A 19,352-nucleotide genomic window follows, 5' to 3' on the forward strand; every position below is an offset into this window, starting at 1 on the left:
TTCACTGTTTTTATGTTAGTAATTTTGTAATGGCAAAGATTCTGTCTGATGGCTCCTTTTTACTGCTGGGAAAATAAAAACCAAGCTCATGCATAGGCATTATGGATTTACCATCGATGTAATTTTTATTTAGGGATTATTATTAAGACCAAGGGAATCAAACTACTTAAGAATCAACAGAATTATTACTTTAACAAAATTTCTGTTTTCTTGATTTTTACTTTCACGCATTTCCATTGTTGAAAAATATTGTCAGTTACACGCTTTCTGGTAACCAGAACCAGATTGTCTGTATCAGAGGTAGTGGGAGATGAGTAGTATTACTGATAGAACTTTCTACATGAGAGTTCACCTTAGTAAACCACAAGTCAACCGCCCCTCTTAAAATCTTAATTGTTAAAATTAAATTCTGATCAAATGGAGTCAGTTTAAGGTGTAAAACTTTCTGTTTCAAAGCATTCATGGTACCTAACATCATCTGCATCTCTGTCTAGATAGATATCAGTGCTTACCTATGTGGCTTCTTTATCAGAGACTCTTAGGCTTGAACTGTGTATTATTTCACCAAGGTTTTTTTGCACAGGAAACTTCTTAAATGCAGGCACGTGCATTCACCCTTCATGTGGTCATGGCTTTCAAGCAGGACCCGTTTTCAAAAGCAAGGTCTAGCTTTGCCCCCACCCACTCTACTGTTCCTTCACCTCCACCCTGCCCCCAGTTCTTGTTAAGCCCCGTGAGAGCTCTGCAAAATGGAGAAGAAAACTACTGATCTAGTTTACTAAACTGATTTTAAACATAGGGAAACTGAGGCTGAGAGAACTAAGGTGACAATGTGATCAAAATCACAAAACTATTCCTTTGATTTGTGTCTGTAACAATCATGACAATGACAGATCATCCATTCATCAAGAACACAGGGAGAATTTTCCCTGGGAACGTGGGCAGATGGGATTGAGGGTCAGCCTGAATATGGCTGTCAGTAAGCAATGGCAGAGGCAGCAAATGGGCCCAGGGGAAAACCCCAGGCAAGTCATTTGGCATGACAGCACTTAGCTTGACTTTTTCATCCCTACTGAAGAGCAATCCATCTGTAAAAATCACTATTTAAGGTGCCTGGAGTCTGGGCATGAAAGGTTCCATGTATATGAAAGGCTGTTCACTCACTGAATCAACATCTAAGACGACTCCATGAAGCCCAAAGGTTTTCAGCATCCCTCGGATGGCAAATTTTGGCAGAGCAGTCCCAACAGTACTGCTGGCTACATTATTGCTGTCCGGAGAGCGGGTTACTACTGTGAGACCTGAGGAGGGCAGAGGGAGAAGGCTGTTCAGGAGCAAGTACCATTATCATCTTGGGACTCCATTCTGGGACCTTAAATAACTTAGGGCACTTAGCAATACCCTCAGTTTAGCTACAGCCAAAAAGGAACACAGTTCAGTCTGGAAGATAGTAAAACAAAAAGTTGTAAGAACTCTCACAGTTCAATAATAAAAAGACAAGCCAATTATTTAATGGGCAAAGGATATGAATAAATATTTCTCCAAAGAAAAATGAAAAGGTGCACATGAAAAGATGTTCAACATTATTAGTAATTAGGGAAATGCAAGTCAAAGCTGCAATGAGAAACCTCTTCACACTCACTAGGATGCTATAATAAATAAGATAGACAATAGTAAGTGCTGGCAAGGATATGGAGAAACTAGAATCCTTATAGATTTCTGATGGGAATGTAAAAATGGTGCGATCACTTTGGAAAATATTCTGGAAGTTCCTCAAAAAGTAAAACAAAGTTACCATGACCCACTAATTCTACTCCTACAATATATACCCAAGAGAAATGACAACACATGTCCACACAATAACCATACACAAATGTTCAAAGTAACATTATTCATAATAGCCAGAAGTGCCCATCAATTGATGAATGGATAAACAAAGTGGGGGATTATCCATAGAGTAGAATATTATTTTGTCATAAAAATGAATGAAGTACTGACAGATACTCAAATGTGAATGAATCTTGAAGATTTATGATATGTGAAAGAGGCCAGACACAAAAGACCATGTTATATAATTCTACTTATATGAAATGTCCAGAATAGGTAAATCTATATAAAGAGACAGGAAGTAGATTCATGGTTGCCAAGAGCTAAAGGAGGGAGAAATGGAGAGTGGTGAGGGCACAGGATTTCTTTTGCAGGGAATGAAATGTTCTGGAATTAGAGGCAACAATTTGATGGTTCACAGCTTGAGAATATATGTAGAACTGCAGAACTGTATACTTTAAAAGGGTGACTTATACCTTAAAAAAAGAAATGAAAATATATGAAAATATATCTGATGTGCCATGGAAAATACGTATTTAATACACATATATTAAATATTACAGAAAATACATATTAAATATATATAGAAAATATATATTCTATGATATTCTGATATTTTTGTGAAGGTCTAATAATGAGTGGTTTTAAATTTTCTTTTTTGTGCTTTGTAATTTCATTTCCTAAAAATATGTGATAGATTTTTAATCAAAAGATAAACACATTCAATTAAAATTCTAAAAAGCACAGTACTTCCACATAATCAGTCTATTAGTTCAGCAGTCAGCACTTAGCCAGTGGGGCCTGCCTGGAATCCTCCACGCATGCCCCACTTCTATCTCTGTACAAGGGCCCTGTCTCACCCTGCTCATGCTAGTGAATTCTGGGAATGTACAAGAGGTCACCAGAGGCCAGACAAGCTTCTACTTGTGCCCTACCAGGAAACTCTAGGGCCTCACTCAGGAGAGCTGGGAAGAGGTCACGTCACTCAGAGTAAGGCAAGTCACTCTCGACAGCCAGCAGCTGCTTGGCTCAAACTCATGCTGGGAAAACTCAACTTCTCATGTCATAGGAAGATGAAGGAAGAAAGCAAAACCTTTTCGAACTTTATCAATTGTGAACTTGTTTGCTTCGTCTTTAATGTCTTCAATGGTGGGAAGATAAAGGTCTCTTGGGATTCCACCGTTCTCTTCATAGAGGAATTCAACTGTCTGTCGGGCAATGTCCACCATGCCTAAAAAATATAACAGCACAGGTAACTCTCCAAAGGTTACATTATCTTCAACCATGATACTGACTTACACCTAGAATGAAAAGATAAGAAGATCTTTCAAACACCGTTTGTGGGAACGTGTAGCCTTTTGGGCAAAGTAATTATGTAGTTATTATCAAGATGATACCAGAATGGTAAAAATGTAAGGTAAATGTCTCATGTTTAACTTAATGTAGTTCAGATGCTGGGTGATGGCCACATGGATGGATCCTGAGGGAATGCCTTGGCAAGACGTGTGTCAGGGGCCATTAGCTGGGGGAGTGGTGAGGCCAGGCATCATCGGTCCACCTCTGGTCTAGCAGCTGCCTATAGATAATCAAACTTCCTCCTGTACTGACTATACTCCATCTCCCATGACCTGGAAGCTGAACAGGAGAAGGTACACCCACCACAGACACTGAGGATGGCTCTGGGAACAAATTAAAAGAGAAGAAAAAGGGATCCTTATTTAAGCAGAACTGATGTGAAAATAAAGGCACAGGCGCAGATGATCATACCTGAGAACTTTCCATCTACATACTGCGACTGGACAGGCCTTTCCTCAAAGTTGTGAGAAGCACCCCCACCACCACCCCTCAACAAACAGTGCTTCATATTTCTACCTTAACCCTGCTGTTGCTGAGTTAGCTCCAGGTCTCAGCTTAAATGTCATGCTGCTGGAGAAGCCACTCTAGATCGGGCTACCGAGTGACACAACATGCCCCCTGCTCTCCTGAACAGCCCTCACCACGTGTAATTTGCTCTCTCATTACTTGTCTCCACAAAGACATAAGCTTTAAGATAGAAGGGACCGTCTCTGACTTAACTCACAGAAGATTCCTTATTCCCCAGCATGGGGCCGGACACCAGGGGGCACGTTGAAGATGCAGACAAGTAAGTGAAGGAATCCATGACCAAGTTAATGCAAATGAAACAGAGCCCTCCAAACTCGCAAACCAAGACTGGCATTAGTGCTTCAGGGCAGGCAGTGAACGTGGCATTACATTTACTAAGGCTAAGGCAACTAAGAACAAGACATGATCTCTTCTGCAGTGTGCTTTCACACACAAAGGGCATTTTTGTACAGATATTGAGAATGAGCAGAAGGGAACACGTTCTCTTTTTATCTCTAAAATCTACTGTACCAGATTATGTCACCCCTTTGCTTAATGCTCCCAGTGGCTTACATCTCACACAGAATAAAACCCAAAGTCCTTGCGGAGCCAATGCCGCTGTCCACTTCCCCTCACGAGTCCCTGTGGCTGCTCCTCACACATCCTCCTCAGTTACACGGGCTCGGCCTGGCTGCTGTCCCCTCAACCACCCAAGCTCATGCCCCCCTGAAGATCTTCCTCCTGTTGCTCCCTCTGCCTGAAACTCTTAAAAGAGGAGAGAAGAGGTTATCTGCCCCGGAATTTGGGTCGGCAGCTAAGACAGGGCTCTGATAAGAGCAGGAAGCAGTCTCCCATGTCACAGGATGTGTCGCTGTTCCTACAGGTGAAGTGTAAATAAGATCCTCCCACTGTTGCAGGCCTTAGTTTTAGGGATAGAAAGCATGAAAGGAAACAAAACAATACATATATGGACATACTGATTAGTTCTGGCACCAAAATGAGAGAAAAGGAAATACTCACTTATCACTGGAAATCTGGGACTCAGCATATATACTGGCCAAGAAATAATAAAGGCCTTTTGGTTGTTTTTCTATTTGGTTCTAGTCTCAGAACAAAAGTTAAAAGAGGAGAAAGGCTGCTGACATGGGGACAAAAGCTAAGCATCTTATACCATCTCTGATGCCACAATGTCAAGGCATTTTTGCATCTCAAAATTCAGGTGGTTCCCAAGATGAAGAAAAGCCTTAAAATAGTAATCAGCTATCTGCACATAAGCCTCAATAACAATCCGCTGTCTGAGGCCAAACCTTGCATTATTCTTTGCTAGAGAAACCAAGGCAGTGGGAGAAAAACCTCAACCACCGTCATCATGGCGACATGCAGAACTGTAGTAACTCAGTGTTCATTGTGTGCAGGGCACTGCTCTTAAGAGCTTTATCTGTATTGACTCATTCATTTCTTACTGATATATAGATGAAGCCATTACTATTACTAATTCTATTTTAAAGGTATTAATTATATTCTATGGTAAATAGCACAGTTGTGACTTCAGGACCCAAATTATTTAACCACCAGGCCATACGACTTCCCAGTATAACCATTCCAGCTTCATTTCAGCAGCCCATCAACCCAAAACACTGAGTGAAGTTGACAAGCAAAGAAGAGCCTGACAACAAAAGCAAACAACCACAGAGCTCAGTGAAGTCCCAGGCAGAAGCCACTGCTAGGTCTAAACCAACTTCCAACAAGCTCTTCTTTCCTGGTTTGCATCCCAAGTTTCAGCTAACCCCACCTCTTCACATCAAAAAGTGAGCTCCTTAGGAAACAGACCTAGTTGTAAAGCACCCTTTATCTGGTCCAGGCCCGATTTCCGCTCTGCTTCATTGCGGAAGCGTCTTCGGATAGTAGGAAAAACCTTGGTCTCCCACGCTTTCACCAGCAGGGCGTAGTGGTCCTCCTAGAAGGAGAAGGCAGACTCATACACAGAGCAGCAATGCCATGCAGGTACCAGCCCTTCCCTAACTTACAGCCCTTACCCCTGAGGTCCTTGCCTCACTCAAAGGCCACAGAAACCCGCCCTCAGAGGCCAGGGGAGGCAGCTGTTCTTCCTTTCTCTCTAAAGCTCTATCAGCACTTCACAGGCCCCCAGCTTCACCACTGAATCACTGCCAGAGACCTCCGTTTCTCCCATACCCAGAGCAGCTCTGGGCCAAAGAGCCCAACAGATGCAGCTGCTGACATGCGGTTTAGCAAATGAACCCTCCAGAGCCACGGTTCACAAAATGACGTAACAAAATGCAGCAACTCCAGCCCTGCAGAGACCAAGATCACTCCTGGTGGCTTGTCCCGGTCACTAGGGAGCTCAGCAAGGGCTGTGCCTCTCACCTGGGGGATGTCATCATCATCATCGTCATCACTTTCATCATCTGCAATGGGAGGCGGGTGGGAGTCTGGGCCGGAGGTGATGAAATTCTCATAGCTGAGCTCTACTTTATAATGGCAGGAGGTGTCACTATCATATTCTGCAACAAAGCACAAATGACAGTGAATTCTAGGCATGAGCAGGCCGGAAAGAGAATCAACTTCTCGCTCTCGGACAAATCAGATTCTCCTAATTTGCAAGGCAGAGTGGCTCCTTATACATGGAGGGGTCTTAGAGTGCAGAGACAAGGATTAACTCATCATCTGAATTACCCCGAATCCTAAAATCGAATTTATGGTTATAATTCATTGAACTCAGAGAAGAAACTGGAAGTCCTTCACCATGAGAAAGGATTAAACAGTTTGAAATCAGTATCTCAAAGGCCAAAGATGGCCTGCAGGCATCTTTAGTTCAGAAAGCTCAGTGTCTTCAGTTTGATTACGACATTTTTCAAAAAACCAGGGAAGTTTTTTTAGCACACACCCACACATCCACCACCTAGATTCCACAATTAGCATTTTATTATTCTTTGGTGACTTGAGTTTTAAAACAATTTTTTTAAATGATGAACATTTCAAAATTATAGGATTTCATATAAAATTCTATGGTTTTTAGCTATTCTATAAAAAGTGGACAATCTTCCAGACTTGCAATTCCAAGTGGCAGAATTCTGCCGGCACTGGGCAATGGCAGGCTCTCTGTATGTGGGGGAGGTGCTTTCCAGACTCTGTACTCTCCTGTTCCCCATTTTCTTTCACTGGACCTGTAACCCCCTAACCAATGTGCATTCCCAGGGAGCAGCGGGCCCCTGGGAAGAGGTGGCTTACGTTGCTGAGCGGTGGCCACCGCAGCAATCCGGCATGGTGGGCCGTGAGTGCCTGGGTCTGACGCAATACTGGTGCCAGCATCATTGTCACTGTCAGATGCCATGGCAAAGGGCAGGGCCTCAAAGTTAGCACTGATCTCTTCTGCCAGATCAGTGCACAGGTCGGCAGCATTGCGGTGGGCCTGCCCTTCGGCATAGGCAAACGGGTGGGAGCCAAAGTTAGCTCGGGTCTTGGTGTTCTGGAAAGGAGATCAAATAAAAGATTTGAAAGGACTTAGCCTTATTTACTGATTTTAACACTTTGAGGTGAACTTCACTAAATGTCAAACCAGCAGGATGGTCTAGGTATGAGAGCACGTTGATGCCAAGCAGAGGCGTTGGCATAGCTGTGGATGTGGGTGCCCAGAGCTCTGCACAGCCAGCCTGTCTCCCCTCCCTTCCTCTCTCTTCAATAGTATTGTGATGGTTAATTTTAGGTGTCAGTTTGACTGGCCACAGGTGCTGGATTACACATTGTTACTGGGTGTGTTGTGAGGGTGTTCCCAGATGAGATCAGAGTTTGTTTCAGTGGGCTCAGTAAAGTAGATGGCCCTCCCTAATGTGGGTGAGCACCCTCCAACCACTAAGGAGAATTTGTTTTCCTTCCGAAAAAGATAACCTGCCTTTTTCTGAATGTGAACCACAGGCCACATCCCACCACAGACGTCTTCGAGATACGGTGACAGGCGCTGCCCACAGTATGTGAAATACACCCGGCCCTTGGCTGGCTGCCCTGGAGGAGGCGGAGTACCCTCGATTCTCTCCCAACCAATTCCTGCCACGTCACCTATGGCAGAGAACAGGAAGGAAACATTTTTTCCCCCTTTTATTAACTCTTAAATAACTTCCAAATTGCAACCAGTGTAATGAGGCCAAATATCACTGACTACCTTTGTTTTATTTTTTATTTATGCCATCAGTTATATCTAAAGAAGACATGAAGTAACATATTTAAGTAAATAAAAAGTAACACAATGGAAATAAACAATTAGAAAAATAACTCAGAAACTATTTAGAAGAAAAATGTCTAGTGTCTGCATTAAGCTAGTTACCACAATTACACATTAAATTCAGCCTTTATTTTCCTGGCAGCCAAGATAAAAAGGGAAAACATTGGGTATAAATTTTTAAACAGAGTGACGTAAGTTTTTCTCTCTGACACATGAAGGATTATTTAAGGTAGAAAGGTGAAAAGGTAGTATTCTCTAAATTTGGGGAAGATTTAGAAATGGTCTTAAAAATATAAAAATCAACCCACAATGTAAGCTAAAGGTACACCATTAAATCACATTATATCCCCTTACTTATATGTATTTAAGGCATTTTTGCAGGAAGCTAAGATAATACAAGCTGCTCTCTGATGAGGCACCTGGATACTGGGACAGAACTTAAGCCAACCCAGAGGAACATTTCCATCAACACCCTTCTATCAGTTGCTCCAAGAAGCTGCTAGCACTTGTAGCCTTATAACTATTCTGTCATTGTAAGCTCTCCAATAAGTGCATGAGCTCCTATGGTTTGGTTTTTGACCAGAGTCTCATGTTTTAGGTACCACTACAATGGACTTCCCATGGCTGGGGACTTGTCATTGTTCGCTATGGCATCTCCACACCTGGAAGGGCTCCCAGCATATAGGAGATGCTCAATGAGTATCAATAAATGGACAGTGAAAGTGCCAGTACAGAGACTGAGACTGTGTTGTAAAAAGTGAGCTCCCAGCTCCCAGACACAATTCTCTAAGAAGAGGGTAGCATGTTTGCTTGAGGTCCAGTCCAAAATTTTCACAAAAACGAAAAAAAAAGAAGAGGGCAAAAAAATGTTTTTAAACTGTATTGACTGCCTCTGTGACTGAAACAACTGGGCAGAATACTTGTTGAAGGAGGACTGGCTGCTCAGGCTCCTGGGAGCAAAGTCAACAGCATGTAACCCTCGAGGACACCCTTTGCGAGTGCCTCAGGGCTGGCGGTGGTGGCCTCTTCCTTCCTATTTGCTCATCAATGAACGGTGGATGAAAGACCAAACTTCAGAGAGAAGCAAAACCACAGATTTGTCTAATGATAAGGAATGAAAGTAAATATGGCTCCTATGGTACCAAACGGAGGCTCTAAGTGAGAATGACCTCCTAAAGGAGAGGTTTGGTGTAAACTAGGCGACAGCAATGACAAGTATCTATCTGATTTTCACTAAAAGACAAATTGCCCGTTTCCAGATGCTAAGTTTATTTAACTTTAACCTATTTAGACAAAACCTGTAACAGAAACACACAGGATTAAAAAAAAAAGCTTCCACCACACTCACCAGGAGAGAGAGTCACGTCTAGGCGGACACTCTTCCACTGTAATAAACTGGAGCCATTGTAGTGCACAGCTCGGCCATTGCTGTGACAAAAACAGAAGGAAGTCTGAGATGAGGCTGACGGGCCAACAGAGGCTGGAGAGCAGTGAAGAGGTGGGAGGGGCTTCGGCAGCGCAGAGTTAAGTACAGATAAACGCGAAGAGCTTTCCTCTTTCCCTAAACATGAATGTATTTCCAACTGGTATTTTACATTTTTGTGGGGTAGAGAGTATAATGATGTTTCCTTGGTATTAAAACACCCACACCCAATACATTTAAAAAAAAAATAACAGCAATATCAGCCACTTACTTATGGAAAAGGCAAGTGCCCACTGGATTAGTCCAAGCCCCATCTCGTTTCTCTGCTTCTGTAGCAAAGCCAAAGGAAACTATCGGTCCAGTGTCATCATCGGTATCTCCATAGGAAACAATTTCTATTTCCCAGTAAAAAGATGGGGCCTGAAGAAACACGGGAAGCAATCAGAGCGCTCCACTTGGGCCCCTGAACTTACTTTTTCTTTCAGTTTTGAAAGAAAGAGGCAAAAGACAGTGTATAATGTGATTTCTCACCTGAACAGGCAGTGGGGAGGTGGCATAGATGAAGGTGCCCCGGGGCAGCCCGCCGCCAGCGCTGGGGTCAGCCAGGAAGGTGACAGAAGTAAGGTGCGAGGAGAACATACAGGCTCGTACAGGTGGAAACACTCGTGAGGGGCTCCAGGTAATCTCCTTGGGCTACATTGGGGAGAATCTCATTTAACAGGGTTGTAAACACAAACCCCTTTACCCTCTCAAAAAAGGAAAATAATTTTACCCAATGGTATTATAACGTAGGTACATTTTTTTTTAAAGCATCTTTCCCCTCCCAAAGGTAACTTCTTTATTTAAAAAAAGGCAGTCTCCTTCCCTATGCCCAGTCCTGCTTTCTAGAAACTCTACTCTTCTAGCTCTTTTAACTGTTAATTCTGATAGTTACCTCTACCCTCCTTCTTTGCCTGTAATGCTGTCTTTAATATCCCTTTAAGACATCACTCATCTTCTTTCACAACAAATGAGGTTTTAATTCCTACACACCTACCCCTCCTTACACACACCTGCAAACACAGGCCCTCACCCCCTCCCTCTCCCAGTGCAGTTACAGGACAGATTTTAGTCCCCTCAGTAACCAGAATTTATGTTACTAGGACTTAATATTCAGCTCAAACCTAGGAAGGAGTAAGGTGGTTAAACTTCCTTTTTTCTTTCTTAGGTTAATCCCCTTTTTTCCCCCCAACTTTCATCATTTTTAATAAATCTAATTATAATTTTTCAAAATTCTCTATCAGATAAAAGCACATTTTTTTAGCTCATCAATTTCAGTTCTATCTTCAAGCAAGAACTGAAAGATGCATGTAATGATTAGCTCCATGACGTTCGGGTCAGTGTCAGGGTGAACTGAAAACAATGTGCAACAGTGAAAGTCTAATTGAGGAAACTGAGGCACAAAGACCTGCTGGATTATTGAAGTGCTGTTGATGGACATGGAAAGTATTTATTCATCATCCATGGTGGGGGAAGCTCCATACATAACAGCATGAACTGGAGAAAACCATTTTTTTAAAAAGGAATTATAGTTAATACATCACACTGAGATAACTGGAGATGTTAGAGATTTCAGGTGACATTCCTTCTTTATATAGTTTTAACTTTTTATTTTGAAATAATTTCAAGTCTATAGAAAAACTGCAAGAATACAGCAATTTTTGTATCTTCCTATTTAGATGCACTGATTTTTTTGAGATATAATTCACATAACACATAATTCACTCATTTGAAGTGTACGATTCAATGGTTTTCTAATATATTCACAAAGTTGTGCAATCATCACCATAATCTAATCTTAGAACATCTGTGTCTCCCTTAAATAAACTCTGTGCCCATGAGTAGTCAATCCCTCCCCTCTCCCGCCCCCACCAACCACCAGTCTACTTTCTATCTCTATGGACTTGCCTGTTCTGGACATTTCAAATAAACGGAATCACATAATATGTGGTCTTGTGTTACTGGCTTCTTCCAGTTAGCATAATTTCAAGGTTCATCCAAATTGTAACATAGATACTAGTTCCTTTCTTTTTAAGGTTGAATAATATCCCACTGTATGGATATGTCTCATTTTATGCATTCTTTCATCAGCTGATGGACAGTTAGCATGTTTCCGCTTTTTGGCTAATATGTACAGTGCTGTTGAGAACATTCACAGATGTACCAACCTTAATATTTTGCCACTTTTGCTTTTTAATCACCCTCTCATGCTCTCTCTCTATATATACTTATTATTATGAGACAGACTATATAGATCTAAAATTTTGGAAAATTTTCTTTCTCTGCTATTGATAACATAAATTTTTAAAAATTAATGAGCTCTGCTCCTGTGCTGTAATTTTCCAATATTCAGAATGTCAAATCAATGTGCTCTGATATTCAAAGATGACAACACATCACAGCAAAGTGTGCACCTCCAAATGGCTTTGAAATGCTTCTTCTAAAGGTCACTAACACACTGCCTGGCTTGCCTTAATGCCACACACTGCACTGCAGAGGGCTCACCTGTCTCCGGTCGGCCTGCAGCGGAGGAGGTGGGGGCCGAGCGCAGTCCCGGTACAGCATCCTCAGCCGCTCACACTGCACCTCCACCACTGCCAGTCGCTCTCCTAGGGGGGACACACTGAATGTATGAAAGCGAGTCCTACAGCTCCCAAAAAAGACCCCAACTCTTTTGGAGTGGAGTCAAAACAATGAAATGCATGTAGAGATTATTCAAATTCTTACAGAAGAGCACAGATCCTGAGACAGCTTTGCCCAGTACACTTAGCTCAGCAGCATAGCAGTGTGGTCAAGTGCACGGGCTCCGGAGCTGGGCTGCCTAGATTCAGAATCTGGCTCCATTACTCGACATTTACCATCTTGCTTCCAATTTGGGGGTACAAATAGTACTCGTGCCTTTCTGGGTGGTTCTGAAGATGAGAGGAAATAGTACAAGTGGAGCCCTTAGCCAAGTCCCTGGCACAGGACAAACACTCAGTAAGTAAAAGCCATGCTCATAACCTAAACTGATTTTCTTAAATTCTAATACCTATTGAACATCTCCTATGAGCAAGGCACAGTGCTAGATGTTGGAGAATACAAAGATATATGAGCCTAAGCTCCCACTCTGGGAGGAGAAATAATTCCTACAAATTTGGTACTAGCACAAGAACAGACTCATAGGTCAATGGAACAGAATAGAGAGCCCAGATATAAACCCACAATTCTATGGTCAATTAATATATGATAAAGGAGCCATGAATATACAATGGGAAAAAGACAGCCTCTTCAACAACTGGTGCTGGCAAAACTGCACAACTACATGTAAGAGAATGAAACTGGATTATTGTCTAACTCCAAACACAAAAGTAAACTTGAAATGAATCAAAGATGTAAGTCATGAAACCATAAAACTCTTATAAGAAAACATAGGCAAAAATCTCTTGAGTATAAACATGAGCAACTTTTTCCTGAATATGTCTCCTTAGGCAAGGGAAACAAAATTAAAAATGAACAAGTGTGACTACGTCAAACTAAAAAACTTCTGTACAATAAAGGACACTATCAGCAGAACAAAAAAGCATCCTACAGTATGGGAGAATATATTCATAAATGACTCATCTGATAAGGAGTTAACATCCAAAATATACATGAAGAACTCATATGCCTCAACACCCATAAACAAATAACTCAATCAAAAAATGGGCAGAGGACCTGAACAGACACTTCTCCAAAAAAGAAATACAGATGGCCAACAGGCACATGAAAAGATGCTCCACACTGCTAATCATCAGGGAAATGCAAATTAAAACCACAATGAGATATGAGATATCACCTCACTCCAGTTAGAATGGCCAACATCCAAAAGACAGGAAATAACAAATGCTGGTGAGGGTGTGGAGAAATAGGAACCCTCCTATACTGTTGGGATGGGACTGCAAATTGGTGCAACTGCTGCTGGAAAGCAGTATGGAGGTTCCTCAAAACACTAAAAATACCATTCAACCCAGTAATTCTACTCCTAGGAATTTACCCAAAGAAAACAAAATCCCTGACTTATTAAGATATAGGCACCCCTGTGTTTATCACCCACTGTCTGCAATAGCCAAGATATGAAAGCTATGTAAGTGTCCATCAACAGATGACTGGATAAAGATGTGGTGACATACATAATGGAATATTATTCAGCCATAAAAAGAAAAGAAATCCTGCCATTTGCAACAACATGGATGAATCTAGAGGGTATTATGCTTAGTGAAATAAGCCAGGCAGAGAAAGACAAACACCAAATTATTTCACTCATTTGTGGAGTATAAAAATAAAGCAAAACAGAAGAAACAAAAAAGCAGTAGACTCACAGACACCAAGAAGGGACTAGTGGTTACCAAAGGGGAGGAGTTGGGGAGGGTGGGTGGGCAGGGAGAAGGGAATTAAGGGACACTATAATTTGCAATCACAATATAGGTAGGTCACTAAGACGGGGAGAATACAATTAATGACACTGTAACATAAAAAAAAAAAAAGAATCTCCTCTATGAGCAAGGCATAGTGCTAGATATTGGAGAATACAAAGATATATGAGCCTAAGCTCCCACTCTGGGAGGAGAAATAAGACATGTGCATGCACACACATACACAGTAAAAAACAGAGTACAAGGCTGAGCACATAATTACTGATACAAAGCATAGACACAAGCACAGACGAGTGAGTGATAGTTTTATTCAGGATCCATAAAGGTTTCATGGAGATGACACTGAGGTAGATCTTAGAAAAGATAGGATTTCAAAAAGCAGAGAAGGAAGGGACTTCTGGATGGCTTGGCACTATGAGAAAAGGTCCAGAAGAGTTGAGTCAGAAGTTTAGGAGTATCTCATACAACATCCAAAAATTAACTAAAAATGGATCAAACACCTAAAAAAACACCATAGCTAAAACTATAAAACTCTTAGAAGAAAATATAGGTGTAAATTTTCATGACTTTGGATTATGTAATGGTTTCTTAGATATGACACCAAAAGTGCAAGCGATGAAAGAAACTTAGATAACTTGGACTTCACCAAAATGAAGAACTTTTGCATTTCAAAGGACACTTGGAGAAAGTGAAAAGACAACCCACAGAATGGGAGGAAATATTTATAAGTCATATCTGAGGTGGAACTAGTCTACTTAGACTTAGATATGGATATATATTAATATTTGATTCAGTATCTGAGTGTCAAAAATATTCTGAGTATTACCTAAGACAGGAGAGTGGGAAAGTAAATGACTTGTTTTAAGTGCAATGCAGTACATTCATAAGTCTGGGCGTCCTTCCAAGAGTAACAGCCGCCAGGCCTGGATCTCAAGGAAAGGCCTGCCCCCAGAGAAGCTTTGAAAGCAGGGGGTGGGCAGACCAGCAAAGGTGGGTCGGGGCAAAACTTAGAGGAGTTCCTTCAAGGGAGGTCTGAGGGCTACTGGTGTCACAACGGCCCAGCCCCCCTCGACTTGGGACTTTCTGGTGGAGCTTGGGCAGCATTTTAAACTTGCTTTCTGGGGATTCTTAGGAAGTTTCAAAGTCTGAGAGCCCCTGGCTCAGGATGTGTGTATATTTAGGAAGCAGGGAGAAGATGAAACTGAAACCTGGGAGATTCTAGCTTCTCTAAGAGTGTAAGATAAAGTTGAGAACTTCTTTCATTTCCACATGCCTTTTTCTCAGTTTCAAAATTTGTTCCCTATGATATTGCAACCAAGGGATCTTAGTTAACTTCTCAGGAATATTTTTTCATGGGAAAAAGCTCTGTAGTGCTGTCTTCCTGGAACAAATGAAGTGGGACTCTTTTCCTTGTATTAGAGAAGCTATAAAGTTTAGATATGAGTGAGCTAATATTACAACGGCCAGGTCTGCTGCTTAATTCATCTCATATAGAGTAAAAGAAGGAACTCATTGAATTTTCTTTTCAGAGAATCAATATACTACTGCCTATAAATTTCATATTTTCATATATGAAGTAAAAAATCTTAATAGAGTAAAAAATAAAAACCTAAGGACTCTCTCTTCTCTACCCACCATTTAAAATTATCCTTTATTAAACAGCATTTCTTCTGAGCACAATCTACAACTCCCTTATGAAGCTATAAGAATCCACTGCTGTATTGCAAAGTTAATTCAGGGGCAGGGTGTTTGTTTTTTTAAACAGGTAAATAGTTCAGAAATCAGCAAACTTTTGGTATTTACTTTAAACCTCAGAGCTCTTTCTCGTAACCTAAAACATGGGCTATCAAGGACTGTTAAACGTGACATAAGACACAAATACAAATTGATGTGTATAAACTCAGTCTTCTCTTTTGTGGCAATTAGTAAGTATCTCCCACATGTTTCTTTCCAACTTTGTTACCACAGAATTCTTTCCCACTAGGATGAATGGGTTAGGGTGTGCTATCATTATATCCATCTGAGACCACTGCTCTAAATTATTACGATTCCTGGCTTGTGCACTTTAAGTACCAAAGGTAACTGCAGAGATTAAGACCCCTTATTCCAGAAAATGTATCAAAGAAGATACCCAGAAAGAATCCTTAGAATAGCAAGTGATAAATTCAGAAAGTTACAGTCTTGGTAAAATCAGTCAAGTATGTTCTTAGAATGCAACATAAGCCAAAAATACTAAAAAGCAGAGGCAGGGAACTAAGGCCCCACCACCACAAGTACAAAACTACATCATGGGCAAAAATTTTGTTCTAAGCAATTTCACCCAAGAATTCTAGCAAACTCCTTCCCTCCTATTCTTTTTCTCTCTTCTTAGAGTCTCTGAGGTTTATTTTGGCTTCGCAATACCACCCTCACTACAAGAAGATTTGAGAAGTAAAACAGAATGAAGCAAAATCAAGCCAATAGAAATCACTACCATGTGAAAAAGGATGAAAACTTAAGGACAGAAAAGGGATTAGAGTTACTGGAAAAACGAACAGCATGAGAAATAGTAAATAACATGGATAATAAAAATGCTTCCCCTCCCCCTGCCCCAAGAAAGGATAAAACTAAAACCACTAAGAAGTTAAAGATACTCATTTCTCCTTCCAGTTTATGAAACTACTAGGACTAGAACATTGGAGGATTGCTAATCTAATTGTGAACAATTTAACTTAGGGTCCAATTATATCCTCAGGGACAAAAGCATAAATTTTCACTTAAAAACACCCAGGCCTACTATCAATTTACAGGAAATCTGAGGACAAAAGCACATATTAAATGACACCACAGGGATACAATCAGCAAAATCCAGACTATGGGAAACCCTTCAAGAAATAAACTGTAACAGGCAAAAAAAAAAGATACTGGGGGAATCTTTATTTTAAAAGAAATTTAAATGACATAGCAATGAATTACAATGTATGAACTTTATTTGGATTCTAATTAAAAAAACAAATATAACAACAAGTATGACTTTATGAGAAAATTAGAATGTTGAACACTGACTAGATATTTAGTAATAGTAAAGATTAATGCTAATTTTTTATATGTGGAAATGGTGTTGTGGTTATTTTTTTTAAGAGCCCTTATATTTTTTTTGGAGACACATTAAAATGTTTATGGATGAAATAATTTTTAAGAATTTGCTTGAAATAATCCAGGAGGGGCCAGCAAGGACAAAACAGTTAATTTGGCTATGAGTTCATTGTTGAAATTGGACGATGATGGAAAAATGAGGACTTATTATACTAGTCTCCCCATTTTCATATCTGTTTAAACTTCCATAAACACACACACAAACGTGGATGATCGTGTGAATTCCTGACTCTGAATTCAAAAGCCAATGACAAAATTCAGAAAGTATCTGCAGTCCTAAGAACAGTTCATGATAAGTTCTAATAAGGAAATGAAAGCAATGAATTAATATGAATGGAGAAAAGAAAATACCCTCACATGGTCCTAAAGGTAAAAAGAAAAATGCTGATCTCCTACTTGGTATATACTGAAAGCTTTTTGTTTACATTTCCGGACCTGAGAAGAAAGGGGATTGAGATAAATGTTCTACGTAGAGCTCAGCTGTTTGGCTTTCGTGTGTATGTGTGTATGAGTGTGTGTGAAACTGTTCACATTCTATTATCAAGTTGTAAATGTGCTGACAAAACTCAGCAAGATAGGCTGGTAAGGAAAGTAACTGGTACTCACCAGCGCTGCATTCCTGGGCTACTAGATTAAGAACTTCAACAGCCGCTGGACACTGTTGGATGAATTCTTCACAAAATAAGCTGTCTTCTAAAAGCTGGGCCATGACCAGGCATGCTCTTAATGTTAAAAGATTTACAGTATTTCAGTCATCAATGTTCATTTTCTAAAACGTCAACTGTGAAAAACATTTTAATTCTGTCTCCTAATTTACAACAAGGTTCAAACTCCCCATTCCTCTTGCTCTTTTTCTCAGGTTGACTGGCTTGAAATATAGAAATCACTTCTCTTTTCCCACACAGTAACTGGTGACACTGCGTGGACAATCAGAAAAGGGAAAAATGGTTGCCAGCCCCACTAAATGGAGATAAAAAGTGCCAGGTGATAAATAGGCATGATCTCTTACAAGGTTTTCCTAAACTCTGCTCCATGGACAATATTAGTGTTCTGGAACAAGAGGGATTCAGATGCTTGGAAAATTTGTATGCTCATCTCTCACCTGATTCAAAATACCTATTAGAACTTTCTGAGAAGTGCCATTGTCAAAAGACAAAAGTATTACTGTTGCTTAATGGTAAATACATGTATTGGAAGGAAAAGACTGCTTTTCCATTTGACACCAACACTTGTGAACATTCCCTAGTTTTCTCATCATAAGTTTGAAAAGTGATGGGCCAGATATGTATTCATGTGGCCTGCACCATTTGAAAAAGACCAAGTAGCAGAGTTCTTTCTTGAACAGAAGTTTTTTCACCAAAACAAATCAGCAGAGCCTTTTGTATGCGTTCCACATATCACATTTTGCTTATTTATTTTCTTAGGGGAACAGCTAAACTTTATTTAAAGTGCAGAAGTTGGGAAATGCAACAACACTGAGTAAACACAGCACAGAGAATGGTTTCTCCTGGCTCAGCTTGGCATGAACGTCATGCCACAGGCCACTGAGCCTGGGGTGGGGGGCCATCAAGGGCCTCTGCCTCTGTGGCCCGCAGTGCCTCAGCACATTGGGGGATCTTTGGAGGGTGCTTACCTTGTTCTTATTTCAGCCAGGAGCCGAACAACTGCCATCACAGGAGCTGACCCATCTCCTGTTGCAGGAAGTGAGGTATGAATAGAGAGACTTCCCTCCTGAGGAAGCAACATGGACTGGACTGCCTGTACTACCTTCTCAGTAATGGACAGTTTATGAAGAGGCAATGCCTGATGGCGGTGGGGGAGCGCATGGCAAAAAGTTAAATTCAAGTAGTTAGTTTTTAAGAAATGAGGGTGTTATTATTATCTGGAGTTAATTTTCAAAATTTCAGTTAAAAAAATTAAATCACCATACAGAAAATTGCAAACTAGACCAAAACAATTAAAAACATAATATGCTGTAGAATATTGCTAATCAAAGAAATGAATTTGCTCATCTAGGTGAAAGTTTTCCCACAAATGTTACTATGAAATAATTATGCCCAATATAAATAAACACACATCACAAGTAAATTTTAAGTTAACCAAGTATTTGTCTGTACTGTGCATATGCCTATTATTCATTAACAGCACGGTTACCATTTGCAGTGACATTTTATGATGCATTTAAAAATCACCTTACCTCTGATCTTGGAACACAAAGTCTAGACAATGGAATAGTCAGTGTGTCTGATGCTTGCGAAGTCTTTCTATAGTCTATGGGTGGGAATCTGACTGTAGCTATACCTTCCTGTTCATTGATAGAAGCCACTACTCCGACGCTTCCTGATATTCCTCTACCTAAAACCTAGAGACACAGATGGATTAGTACTACCTACCAGCTCTGAGGGCTAAGCAGCTATCTGACGTGGCAAGCGGA

General features: G+C 40.7%; 1 protein-coding gene across 6 annotated transcripts in view; it reads right to left on the reverse strand.

Moving 5' to 3' along the window:
• The window catches only part of HECTD4 (HECT domain E3 ubiquitin protein ligase 4), a 171,220-nt gene that overhangs the window by 35,072 nt on the left and 116,796 nt on the right, over window positions 1–19,352 (reverse strand). For all 6 annotated transcript variants that reach the window (XM_073222475.1, XM_073222473.1, XM_073222472.1 and 3 more), the window contains exons 42-54: window positions 19,116–19,280; window positions 18,552–18,721; window positions 17,525–17,640; window positions 11,895–11,998; window positions 9,882–10,043; window positions 9,622–9,770; window positions 9,276–9,355; window positions 7,601–7,764; window positions 6,940–7,177; window positions 6,076–6,212; window positions 5,521–5,647; window positions 2,921–3,058; window positions 1,165–1,301 (exon numbers count right to left, since the gene is read on the reverse strand). In XM_073222475.1, coding sequence (XP_073078576.1) covers window positions 1,165–1,301; window positions 2,921–3,058; window positions 5,521–5,647; window positions 6,076–6,212; window positions 6,940–7,177; window positions 7,601–7,764; window positions 9,276–9,355; window positions 9,622–9,770; window positions 9,882–10,043; window positions 11,895–11,998; window positions 17,525–17,640; window positions 18,552–18,721; window positions 19,116–19,280 — 1,887 coding nt within the window. The remainder of the gene's footprint in view (window positions 1–1,164; window positions 1,302–2,920; window positions 3,059–5,520; window positions 5,648–6,075; window positions 6,213–6,939; window positions 7,178–7,600; window positions 7,765–9,275; window positions 9,356–9,621; window positions 9,771–9,881; window positions 10,044–11,894; window positions 11,999–17,524; window positions 17,641–18,551; window positions 18,722–19,115; window positions 19,281–19,352) is intronic.

Source organism: Manis javanica, chromosome 15 (genome assembly GCF_040802235.1).
Source record: "Manis javanica isolate MJ-LG chromosome 15, MJ_LKY, whole genome shotgun sequence".
In the NCBI taxonomy this organism is placed as follows: Eukaryota; Metazoa; Chordata; class Mammalia; order Pholidota; family Manidae; genus Manis; species Manis javanica.